Consider the following 13,440-nt stretch of genomic DNA (forward strand, 5'->3'; position numbering starts at 1 on the left):
ACTTCTTAGACTATATCCTGAAACATAAACAAGAGGATTCTCTCACAACTGTCATTAATCTTTTCAATCAAACTTAGTTATATTTCTTATTGGAAATATAGTAAAAGTTTTGAAAAAGTAAATTAAGACACGAGTTGTATGTATGAAGTACCCACTAAGTAAATAGCCCTTATAAAGTAGATTTATAAATACTGGGTAGGTCCAGTTAATTTTCCCATAGAACCACCCTATATTCCTATTAAATCCACGTAGAAATACATCACATGCAACAAAGTCTGTGGATACTTAAAAAAAGAAAAACCATTAAATCGCAAATAAAAGCAGAGCTCAGTGTCATCAGATGGTTTCATGAGCTATGATAATGAGGGGTGCCCTGGAGGACTGAGATGAAATATGTGGCTTGATGCAATAGCGGAAATAAACGCGCTTTTTAATCACGATTTCCCCGCTCCCCCTCAGTCATCCTTGAGACCATGTGAACTGTGCTCCCTCAATGTGGAATCCCACTCAGCACAAGGCCTAGGTTCCATTCTGTTTCCTCTCCCTTGTTCTCCTTGACACACACATTTAAGATCTCAGTTTCCCTTGCAGACGTCTCTGTCTGGATTACTGCCTATCGTTTGAAACCAAACCTCTCTAGGTCTGACATGCTGATCCTCGCAGCCATGGCATTGCCAGCCCTGGACCTCACCATCCACAGAGTGCTTCATTCATCCTTTCTCATGCCATCTTTGAGTTATGTTCCACAATGCACTCTCCCTCTCCCAGAATATCACAGAGCAGACCTGTGTGTAAGAATCAGTTGGTCATCTCTGTCCTGGGAGACTCTCAGGCTATAACTCCTCTCCTCTGAATTGCTACAAATTCCTGGCACAAGTGTACAAGGCCTTCAACCACAGTGCCCTCACTCACTCACAGTCTAGTTTCTGCCTACAAGTTGCCTCCTGCCCTGTGCTCCTCCCGATTGTGTCCCTTCCCTATGAATCCCCAGAATGAAAGCTGGCTTAGCCTTGCCTTCTAGTGGTGGAAGGACCTACCTACCTACCAGCCTATCATGATCTGAACAGCAAGAGTGCCACTCACCACCTTCTGTCTCTTTTAGAAGATTGACCAGGTCAAGCTGTACCTTGGTCCAACAGACTCAGATCTGTCTTAATCTGCCAGTAGAGCTATACCCAGTAGCACTTCAGTCTGCCGATTATATACTGACAACAGACATTATTTTATCTCTTATATATACTGAAGGATGTATGTTGTAATTTGACCAGGTTCCTTTTACTCAGCTGTCAGGGTTATGCTGTACCTGCTTATCTGCTATTTTTACTCTACATTGTGACAGGGCTGAAGTTTTACTCTAACTAGCACTCTAGGCAACACCCTTGTACAGTCTGTCTAATTTGCTCCACCTATTTTGTGGCTCCATCACAAGGCAATTCATATCTTTTTGATATAATCACTTTTCCTGAGTCTGACACAGGAGACACAGAGGTGTATGGCTAAATCAGAGTAAACGAAAAGACAGAGGCCAAGAGGAAAATGAGAGAATTAGGCAAATGAAAGTGCAGAAGACCACAGCACATCACAGTGCTCTGCTCCACACCCTATTTCTTTTTTTTTTTGCCTCTCTGTGATCACTCTGAAGTGCAATGACACCTTGTGACTCTCGTATCCTTGTCAAATCTCACCCTGGGATGAACTGGCCGTTCTGCCACGAGTCCTTTTATGGACTTTCACTCTCTAGTGTCACTACGGAGACAGAGGAGATTTATGAGGTTTATATTACAGCTTCCAGACATGAGCACATTCATGGCCACTATGCCTCAGAATGGGGGAGGGGGTGGGGGCTGCTCTCAGTGCTGTGTATAGGCTGTTCGTTTATTAATGAGATGGAGTGAAACAGATGCCCCACAATGCAGTCTGGCCCCCCCAGTCTCGGGCCACAGAGACACTGTCCCCACCCCCACCCCACCACCTTCACAACAGCTCTTCAACGCTTTCCCTTGTTATAATTCAATTTTAAGACGAGAACAAATCTCACTCAGGAGGTTTACACCAAGAATACACCGGAGAGAAGTCTCTTCTGTCCAGATTACCTCCGCATTACAGTCTAAAGGTTGTTTTGCAGAAGTTGACCAATAAAATTTTAAATCAATATTTCACTGTCACCTTCCTCTCGCAATCAGTGTTTCCATCTGCTCATGCCCTGCTGTCCAGCAATGTGCTACGCTTCCAGTATTGCCCCCCTCTTAGTTCAATATTATCGACTCAAGTGGAAATCAACACGCATAAATCATGTCTCCTGCTTACGGCTGCTAAAATATATACCACAATGCCATCCCTGCTCCACCCCCCCTCCCCCCCCCCCCTTCCACTGGTGTCTGCCCATTTCCAAAGAAAAACCCGTAATGAAATGAAAATGCGGAAGAATTCTGCTTCCCGGCTGAGCAGTAATTAAAATCTTTGTGATTACTCTGATGTTGCTGACAAGCAAATGGGTGAGCTGGACTGTAAAAGCCCTGGCAATTACACGCCTCTCAAAAACTGAGGAGAGCTGGCCACTGCTAACTGGCATCTGGTAAGACACTGTAATTTTTGCCTTGGATTGGGTGATAAAGAAATGGGAGCGATCGTCTTGATTTGTGTGTGGAGGAGGCTGTCTGTACATCTCACATCAATGCAGCGAGTGACACCAGCCATGTGTTAAAGAGCAGGTGATATCCTGCCTTTGTCATAGTAGTGGCCCCAGAGCATCACCTGAAACAACATTGCGGTAGATCCATTAGTCATGCCTCACAGGTTCATCCCCTTTGGAATAGAGCTATTAATAGATGTTCTCAGATCTGTGTTACACCACCTAAAACACAAGTTTGGGTTTTCATTTCCAGTTTCCGCTGTACTGAGAAAGGCTCTCTTGTACTCTATCCCCTCAGGGGACCTTACTGCATTCCAATCCACTGAAATTCCTAATAACACATTAAAGTGGACCATCAGATGGACAGTGTCCAGGAGCTCACTGCCTAGGTACTGTGAAATGTGCGATTATGCGATTAGTATACAGGCTGCATTTCAGACACCACTAGGGGGTGCTGTGAGCATGGCTGCACAGCAAGTCCTTACACCCAGATGAAGCAGGGGACTTTCCCACCGTCATCCCCAACTCTGGTCACATCTTCCTCCACCTGCCTCTTCAATGTGAAAATTTAGTCACTACAATAAGGTGTTTCAAAAGGCCTCTGTGACTTGGCTGAAATATGGTTTGAAATAATAACAGAGGTTTTGATTAATTACCGAGTCATCCTGGTGTTTTTAGCACATGAGGCGTGGGGCCTCCCTTCCTCTTTAAACTCTTGGGAGGGGTGGGATTAAAGTAGGGCAAACAAACATGACCCCCTAGGACACTGCTCAGAATTCCTCCAGCGGGGTGGTTGGGAGGGGGCCATTTTCTTTTCAGATTAGATGAACTCATTTTCATTGTCATTGTCATTCTCTCTCTCTCTCACATACTGCAAACACACCTTGAAACCCCTGGCCGAAGCCACCTGATTGGATGCCATGTTTGTGATTCTCTTGCTCTCCCCTCCTGCACAGCTGCTGTCTGTCACAGTGTTCACTTTGGCTACCCACACACTGAATTTTAATTCCCATTTCAAAAAGGCCTTTGGAGAGAAGAGGCTTTTAGGGAGACACAATCCTGACTGACAGAGGGTTGCCTGGCAATTACAGCAAACAATCGACCTGCTTGATTGAGCCTTCACAGAGTGGCATGCTATACCCAACACCCACAGGTCTGAAACGGTGCATAATTTAATTTACCACCAACACATATGATAGACTGGGTGTTCGTCTATTAACATATTTGTTAACCTTTATTTGCCCAAGAAGGTCAACATGCCATATTCCCAACCCTCTAACCATATAGGAATAGATTTGTATGGTGCCTTTCTTCCAAAATTCTCAGTGCTCTTTACTATAAGTAGCCACACCTGGCCACCACCATGGTGTTGTACCCACTTGGGTAGACTGCCAGTTTACCACACTTCACACAGGCAGAGATAAACATTATGCAGCCAGTTAGACCACAGGTTGATTGAGTGTCCATGCTGAACGATGCATGAATGGCATAAATTTGAGTCAACAGGCACACACAGCTTTTTCCACCCACAGGACCACATGACCACCGGAGGTCAGGGCACAAAGGAAACATCTCATGAGAAAGATGTCCTACAGCACTGTGTACTCATCACAGAACTTTAAAATTAGTTCCAGTGGGAAGAATGCATTCTTCACGCCATTGAAGCACTGCAGTATTCCTCTTTTGCTTGAACTTCTCCCTGTCTCTGTGTTGACAAGGCCTTGTTTGGCTTTGGCGGCCTTTGCAGCAAGCATTCATTTTCATGGTGGCAGGCAGTACTTTCATCTGTGGGGATACCCCTTTTACTAATTGCAACGAGGAAGTCACATCCTGTAAAGATGACATCTCCTCCAGAACACCTCTTAATGTCCCCCCTATGTATGCACGGTGCAGGTTCAACTGATAATGAGCTCATGTTTTTCATGACCGAAGAAAATTAGCTGTGCTCAGGTTTTTTTTTTCCTAAATCTGCTTTGCATATACTCTTGTCCAGGCTAACTTCTAAAATTGAATTTCTGAAATGACCTTACAGAGACAGACTGGAGTTGAAGCCTTTTACACCTGATGACTATACCAATATCTCACCTGGGATCTACTCCATCACCATCAGGTCTGACATGTGTACACTTGTAAATGTGTGTTTAAATATGTGTAATCAGGTTTGCTAAATGTGACGAGAGTCAGAGACTTACGAGGATGGTAACTGCTGCTAGGCTCTTCCAATCCACAGGCCTCTTCTCCCTCAAGGCATAGATGTCTACTAGCCATAAAAATGTGACACGCAAATTTCCTGCCTAATGCCATTCTGAATTTAGGAAGACACTAGCACTAGCTGATGACATTCCATAATTCCTCTCTGTAGCACACTGCTACACCACTCCCCCTTTTTAGACCCTGCTCTGGTTGCCCCTTCCTTCCATTTCCATTAATTTCTCCTTTTCCTGCTTGCTGGCATGTCCTGCAGTAATATTCTGTTTCCCTACACTTAACTCCCAGGGACAGTTCTTTTCCAATTCCATTGAGATTGCAGACTCTCAGAATAGCGTTAGGATTAGGATAGAGTTAGGATTACACTGAATAGTAAACGGCAGAATGCACGGTTTATGCAAAGAGCACCCGTGGAAGGCAAAGCAAGAGATAACACAGGTGATGGATGACGGAGCACAACAAGGGAGCTGAGAAGTGAAGGTGACTGACGCGGAGGAGTGGCAGTCTGCAATGTTCAAAAACGAGCACCGGCTGAGGATCACATGGATGCACCGGCTGGAGCAATGAGATCACTGATGAGCGGACGAATCTTGTGCACCAACTGGAATCACAAACATTGGTCCTGTGAGGTCATCTGCATATGGTGTTGCCGTCGATTATGATTCACGAATGTGGGTTAGCCCGATTTTTGCTCCCCAGGAGCAAGAGCATGACACACTTCAGAAAAACAGGGCACACTCCATCTCCTCACCCCATTCACTGGCATTCCCTTCATTTATCTATGCCTTTCCATTTCTCCCTCCCTCTCTCTCACTCTCTCTCATTCCCTCTCTATGCACATTACCATGGCAACGCGGGTCCCTGCCAAAGGAGTCAGGAGGGAGGAATCACTCCAGCCCATATTCTGAGGGTTTCCTTAGCAGCGTCACATGCCAGTGAGCTCAACCAGCTGGCATCAGCATAACCTTTCGTGGACATTTTTGTGTTGTATCAGCAGTCTGAGATTTTACACAGTATCCATAAAAAAACTGCACATACATTGGGCAAATGCACAGCTAGATGCCAGACTACAACACAACAGCAATGAAGACTTTGAAAACTGGTTCTACCTTTATTAACATGTCATTAGAGTCCAATCCCCAGAATTAAGGGGGGTCTTTGAGAGCTTAATTACATCCTCTCTGGGACCGTCTGGCCTCAGCCACCGCCTGTGTTGTTCTGTCTGCACTATCTTGTTAAACCGCGGTAAACGAGCCTAATTACCACTCACAAAAGTGTTCTGCGCTTTTCACCGACAATACAGGCTCTCAAAGATATACTTCACCCATCTTAGAAGGTATGGCGTTTATGCTCTGCACCTGCACCCCACCCTGAGAAATTCTTCACAGTGTATGAAACAGTATCAGTAAACAGTATACCATAATGTGGACAGAAGGAATGAGGCAAGCCCTCTGTTTTCATAGAGGCTTACCACTCAGCGAGCAGATGGGGGACAGGAGACCATACCAGAGTGCCGCGCAAACTGTCACTCAGTGCAGCCGCTGTGAAAGCCTGCTCGCTGTTGCATAACAGTGCATTCAAACATGCAAATGCTCTAGGCCGACATGGATTAACCCTGAGCTGCCAGAACCAGCGAGGCAACGTGTGGATGCTTCTCTAATTCCTGTCAATGACTACTAGGCATGGATTTGAGCAGAGACGAATTGTTTGTGGTTCAATTTCCCTTCAAATTGTGCTGTAATCGTAGGGCTTTGATTCCCTGTGTTTTAACCTTTACAAAAGGGTGGAGAAATATGTTCTGCGTCAGGGAGGCACATCCTGACTCCAGCTGTCACCGCGGTGGCTTTAAGAGTGAATTAAAGGGCTCAGAATGGTTTGATCTTGATGGATAAAAACAGAACCAAATACACAGCACTGCCAATGAAATGGGAATCAGATGGTGGCCTAATGACAAATCAAAAAAACTCCCTTTTTTCAAGAATAACCAGATGACTTTCTGAAAATACTTTTAGCCATGGTTCAATCAAATTTTACTCAATATAGCACTCAACGCTTGGGTATGCAAATTACATTACTAAAGCTACTAAACAGAGATACAATATAAAGATAGCTTGTGACATAGCTCACACTGAGATATGGCTGATCCTTGTATGAGATCTCATGAGAGCTCACAATGAAATATGTTTGACCTAAACTGGTTTGTGAGGACAGACGTCTGCATCGGACACATGATGGATATCACATATAAAGTCGTGAGAGCAAGAAAAGTCTTTGGATATTAGATAATTGTTGGTGTTTGAGAATACAACCTTTCTTTTAGGTAGATTAGCCTTGTCATCTAATATAAAAGATGATAGTAGCGTTATCAGTTAGCAAAAGCAGATAATGAAGAAAACGCTGCGATAAAGTAACACTGCATTACATTACTTATTTGCTTATAGATAGACAATCCTTTTTCCAAGATGATCTACACAGGTTTTATTTACCACATCTACCTGGATATTTATTAAAGAAATTCAGGTTAAGCACATGATCAAAACTGTGGAGACCATCATGGTTTAGCTGATGAGATGGTTTTGCTACATTAACATCCTGCATCCATGTGACTGGAGTATCACTGCACTGAGACACTGATCCCTTACCTGTCTTGGCCTCGAACCTCCACACAGGTACACTAGTGGCAGTCTTCACAGGGGTGTCAGAGGGCAGGGGGATGGAGAGGTGCACAGGGTCCGACACGTGGACGATTTTCCCATTGCGGGCAAAGAGGTGAGCACTGACCGCCGCCACCGCTGTCAGGTCTAACCAGGTGCCATTACCCCCTGCACACACACACACATACAGATGCACACAAACAAACACAAACAAACACAAAGACATCACTGTCACCTCATGGAGCATCTTCTATCTCATGGATAACATTATTCATTATTCATTTTCACCAACAATCCCCACTTCAATGTAATCTAAATTCTCATCTTGGCACTTTACCTCTTAGCCATTAACCCCATGTTCATCACTATCATTCAGAATAAGATTCTCAAACATTAGTGTTGTAATAATTACACAAAAAATTCCATTAATTCCACAAGAAGACAACAAATGGAAATTATTAGGTACCCTGGTGGTGCTCTTTCCATTTGTTTAGTATTTCAAGGCAATTACATACATGTAACATACATGTATGTACATACATGATCTTAGATTGCAGGCTCTCTTTTCTGTGTGTCTGACTGAGGGAACAATGACACGGTGCTATGAGTAATCTGGAGCGACGTTTCACCTGAGTCACCTGACCCTGCCCACAGCTGCGAGTGTCCCACAGGAGGTTACAAACGCAGACCACAAATGCACACAAAAAGATGCCTCATCTGTGCTCCACCTCTCTAAATCTCAGTCAAGACTCCTTAATATTCCACTGCACTGTGCCACTTCATGAAACCAGTGATGTCACTGATAACAGCTAATCTCATTTCCACTGTTTACAGACCTTATAAAACACTTGCAAGGGGTGTGATCCTCCAATGTTAGCACCAGTCCAGGACTTCATCAATCAGCCAGAGAAACACAACACGGAGGTCTCTTTCGCTTATGGTAGACCCCACTGGATCCATGTCACAACAGAATCCATGATTAACAGAAACATAATCATATAAATAGTGCTGACAATCTAATGTTCACTTTAATTGCAATGCCTTTTTGATTCACCCTGAATAAATTCAGCAAGTGCTATTTTTTTCCATTACTTGCAAAACATCGAGTGTTTGGTGGTTGCTGACTAAGAGGTAGCACCGGTAATTTTGTTGTTTAAAGTCAGGAAAGAGTACACTGTGGGTACACTGAACCTGCAGTTTTAAACACGAGGTCTTAAAAGGTTGCGAAAGTGAAGTCGGTAATAAACATGTAAACAACCTGAATGAAGGTTATCCTTCGACTGCTCTCTACCCTGCTCACCAGTGCTATTGCTCTCCTGGCCCAGCAGGTAGGGGAAGCCCCCGATCTCGTATTGGCTTTTGGCGGCGGTCAGCACGGCTGAAAGCTCGGTGTAGGTGGAGTTGAGTGGCAGTTGGACGGCCTTCCTCTGGAACTGCAGCCATGGTTGGTTCCTTGCACCTGAAGAAGGTGGAGGGACATACTGAGACAGCCCTCACCCAGGGATCCCCCATTGCCAATATATGGTGGCGAGTAGCAGTATTACCAAATGAAAGCTGCGATAACCTGATGAGGAGAGAGGGACCATTAGCTGCACTGCAACAAAGGGTTTATGAACTAAATCTGAGTTTCAGACAGCAGGAAAAAAATTGGAACACTAAGTAATTAAGACAAGATGAAGTGATTTGTGTGGACATTGCTTGTTCATTTAAACATTTACATTGAGTTTGACCACGATAAAAGTATCCCTTCCGTATCTGCATTAGTACAAGTTCTTATAAACACAGAGCTGATATGGAAATGTCAAGCTTCACTCCCTTGCTGGACTGTGCTCATTTTCTAACAGAAGCTGTATACTATTAGTTGCAAAGCTTGAGGGTTCAAGCCCATTCTAGGGTGAGTGTGACACCACACCAGCTACATGAGAAGCCCAAACAGATAACTTACATTTACGTGACTCTGAGCATGTAAATGCACATTTTGTTCATAAATAAAGCATAGCATTACGTAGTGGTGCCTCCTGCTCATCGGCCTAGAGTGGCTCGAGCTGTGCCACGGCAGTCCTCTATTTGTCCCTGTGATGATGATGTATGAGGACGGGCTGGACAGGGCTGGGAGAAGCTGGCAGGCTGACAGCAGCCTCCTCGTCTGCTGCACCGAGCTGAAATCCTGTTCCCCTCCACTTGGCATGTCCCGCAGAGAGAGACAAGGCCTAAAAATACATCCATCCCCATTCCACCACAGGTTGTTCTTTCTGATTACTATTTGGTGAGCTGTAGTGTGATTTATACTCACAGACCTGCTTCTGCACCAGGGCCAGGAGCAAATGACATGCTCACAGTGATATACAACTTCCTCATCTCAGTAGCACTGACTCCATTCAGACTCTAAATACATTGGTATTTCAAATTCACATCTTGTGCTAATTACTGAAGAAAATTTGAAGAAAAGGTTATGCTTCTATTTGCCTGAATGTTTACCTAAGTGCCTATTGCGGTTAGTGCCTGGAATGCAAACAAACAAAAAAGATGGCCAGAAACATAGCAAGAAAAAGAAAGGCCCTGCCTGCAGATCAACAATGCTGCCGTCTTCAGTCTCAAACTATTTTTGAATTTCAGGCAAAAATATTGACTGTTATATTGCTGCACTTCATTTAATTTAATACAGGACTTCATAAAACCACTGCATTCAAATATGTTTTGTTCCATGTCTGAAGCATTGAACGAAGGACATTTCTCTAATAAATATGAGAAAAACATTGTTTAAAAGAAAAATGTTAATTTTATCCATTCATTCAGAGCTAAGTTCAACTTTAGCATCCTGAACTCCATTCTTTAAGAATCAACCACTTAAGACCACTGTCCAGGAAAAGACATTTCCGTCACGGACGCTAAGTTGAATGGGCCGTCTCATAGTATTGTGGAGACCTTGGGACCCTGTTCTGATGAGCACCCTTGAGCAGGAAGTGAGGAATAAAAAACAGCACCAGTCATCCAGCTCACAAATGCTCAACTGCTCAAATAAAAACCTGGAGCAGAAGTAGGAAATAAGAAATAGATACAAGAGGCAAATAAACAAGCTAGTCTCCACTTAACATTGTAGAAACAATACAAATTTCAGAGCTCTTGGCTACAAATTTTTTATTCATCCTCTAAAAAGATTAGAGCTAATTTAAAGAAGCACATTCAATTAAGCCCTTGGCCTTTTTCTGATGAAATATTTTGAGCAGAACTGCTATTACCCTCTACCCTACACAGGCAGTGAACTGCACTGCCTCTACTGACAACAGTCAGGCACTCCACTAGCTCAATGGGCTACAGGTCAAGGGTCGATGGATGTGCGCTGTCAATCAGCAGGACAGACTGTCTGCAGCACTAAGAGATCGGCAGCGGTGGGATCGGGGTATCCTTGGAGCATTCTAAACACCGGCACAGCTTGAAGATACTGCCACCGAATGGCTTCTAACCTGAAGAACCCCGTTTCCCTCCTTTGCTCCATGGGTTCCCAGCTCTGTGATGAGTGTGCAGCTTTGTGCCTCTTTCTTTTCTAGTACCTCTCCCAGCATGCATTTGGGAATTTAACAGACAGTGCACGTGGCCCCCCATCCTTCTGTTGTCTCCCTATGGGACAATTCACTCTCTCCTTCAGGTCCCTCTCCCCTTCCCTTCCCCCCCCAACCCAGTCTGTTATCTCTCCATACACTGTACACTGCAACCAGCACCCCGACGATCCTCAGTAATTGCATTATGCACTCGTGCGGTATCAGCAAATGTGATGTGAGGCCATGCACTGGCTGGTCTGACAGCTTTCAAATGGCAATCTGCTAACCAAAGACGGGCAATTGATCTCTTCTTCTCTGGGCTGTCTTTGTGCTTATCGATTGGGACCTGGGATGGGGGGTGGGGGGGTGGGGGCTGAGGTCAGACACACCTCCCCTCACAGGGGCAGGGAGACAGAAAGAATGAAAGAAAAGAGTATCCATTACTCCATGCCACAATTAAGATCACATGCTGTAAAGCAACAGTCTGGCAGGAAGTATGGAAATCAGGCATACCAAAACAAACTGTCTTTTGTATTGGCAGTAATGCCTGACTGAGGGTATCTGAGAGGGGATACTTCTTTGTGGGGGGAGTAACTGAGAAACCCCTCCAAAAAACACCTCCAGGTACTTCTGCAAAGACTCTGCAGAGACTCATTAAAAGTGAAAGCTGTAGCCTCAGCACTCTCATATTCTTTCAGCTCAGCCTATGTCACACTGGCAGCTGTAGACAGCCTGTTGGCACATACAGTATCTTCACAGTGTCCTGTACCTACACATACACACAAACACAATCGATTATGGAGACCAATGTATCTGTGCAGCTCTCATAAAGGAAAAGAGGGTGCAATTTTGCAAATTCATAAATATAATAAAGGCAAATAGCCATTTAAAACTGATTATGAGTATGATTTCTTGACATGTGAAAGAGTGTACGAATGCATTGCTATGCTATACATGGATGAACGTTCAATATGTGAATGCTATTTTCAAACACTAAAAAGCAAAACAACTGACCCCAGAAAATGCCTTCAAATTGATGCATGAAGCACCTCCATGCAGAAATACCATAAGCCTGGCTTATCATTGTGTTCATCTTTTATGTGCTTAAAATAGCCATATGATGCATGCCTGAAAGTATGTAGCTGCCTCTAGTATCCACTCTGCAATACCTCTCCTCACACGCACCGTCTCCAGAGCTTTCACTGGTTCACTCACACAACACATTTCCTGCTGCCGTCGCCATGGCAACTGCTGCAGTACCGTACCCCGTGCTTGATCCTCATCCACAGCTTTCTCACCCACCCCTTTGACTCACACATCACATCCTATTTCAGGAATGTGCTTGATGTGGTGGCAGGTCCTGAGAGAACAATCTCACTCGGAGACCTTCCACAATCTCCATGCGTTGCCTCGCAGCCAATGTGTGTGGCCATCAGAAAGTGTTGTGCACAGCAATACAACAAAGCATCCCAAAATGAGGACACCCCCTCCCCCCCAAAAAAAATGGTGTCCCATCTCCAAAGGACTGTAGGAAAAAATCTGTCTGGACCAAGCAAAGCAATTACCCTGAGTCTGATTAAAAAAGGAAGTGTAGAAATCCATATGAGGTGAACATAAATGGGTAAGAGCTGCTCCCATGGCCCCGCTGTGAGACACCTGTTCCTCCACCTGTTACAACCTTGGTCATCCCACAGTCCGATTATGCCCTCTGTCCCAGGAGCAGAATGATGTAGATACACATCTAACACGCTGAAAAACAACTAAACAAATGAATTCTCTCCACAGAGTTGATCTACATAGTAGGAACAGACGCATGCCACAACGTGCGGGTCACACGGGCACGCTGGCTGTGTTGATCTGGGTGCAGGGTGGCGGAGCGGAGGGAAAGTACAGGCCTTGTGTGGAGGAGTGCAATTAGATTCACACACATGTACGCCCGCACACTGCTCCTTTTGAGCATGTTAATGCAAGTTGATGCGCTGTGGTCAAGGAGCGGTGGAGTCTGCTGAATCACTCGCCATCTGCGCAGGCGGTCACAGACACTGGGGCCATTGAGGAGATGAGGACTGTGAGTCTGAGGACTTGTGCAACATGGCCTTCTCTCTGACAGAAGACAATGCCCTGTTTTGCCACCAGCGAATGAATCACCGTGATCATTTTTCAAGCGAGCTCACCAATGTGAGTTCCAACTATTTTGGACCGAGCAGTGGCATAACCTTTCAGAGTGATACACCCCCTGTGGATCTTGGTCACAGTGTTCCAGGGTGGAGGTCACTGGTATGGATGTTCAGTGCAGTCTAGGACCATTCTGCTCCCACAACATCTCTGAAGTTATAGTGAAACAGGCCGTGGGGCAGTACTCCTTTACGGCCTTTAAGGCCGTGATTGCTGTAATTATTAAACAGTC

General features: G+C 44.8%; 1 protein-coding gene across 1 annotated transcript in view; it reads right to left on the reverse strand.

The window, feature by feature from the left end:
* LOC118793176 (protein FAM171A2-like) overlaps positions 1-13,440 on the reverse strand; it is a 38,845-nt gene that overhangs the window by 5,679 nt on the left and 19,726 nt on the right. Inside the window, exons 4-5 of the mRNA XM_036551229.1 lie at positions 8,795-8,953; positions 7,483-7,662 (exon numbers count right to left, since the gene is read on the reverse strand). Of these exons, the coding sequence (XP_036407122.1) occupies positions 7,483-7,662; positions 8,795-8,953 (339 nt within the window). The remainder of the gene's footprint in view (positions 1-7,482; positions 7,663-8,794; positions 8,954-13,440) is intronic.

Source organism: Megalops cyprinoides, chromosome 1, assembly GCF_013368585.1.
Source record: "Megalops cyprinoides isolate fMegCyp1 chromosome 1, fMegCyp1.pri, whole genome shotgun sequence".
Classification (NCBI taxonomy): domain Eukaryota; kingdom Metazoa; phylum Chordata; class Actinopteri; order Elopiformes; family Megalopidae; genus Megalops; species Megalops cyprinoides.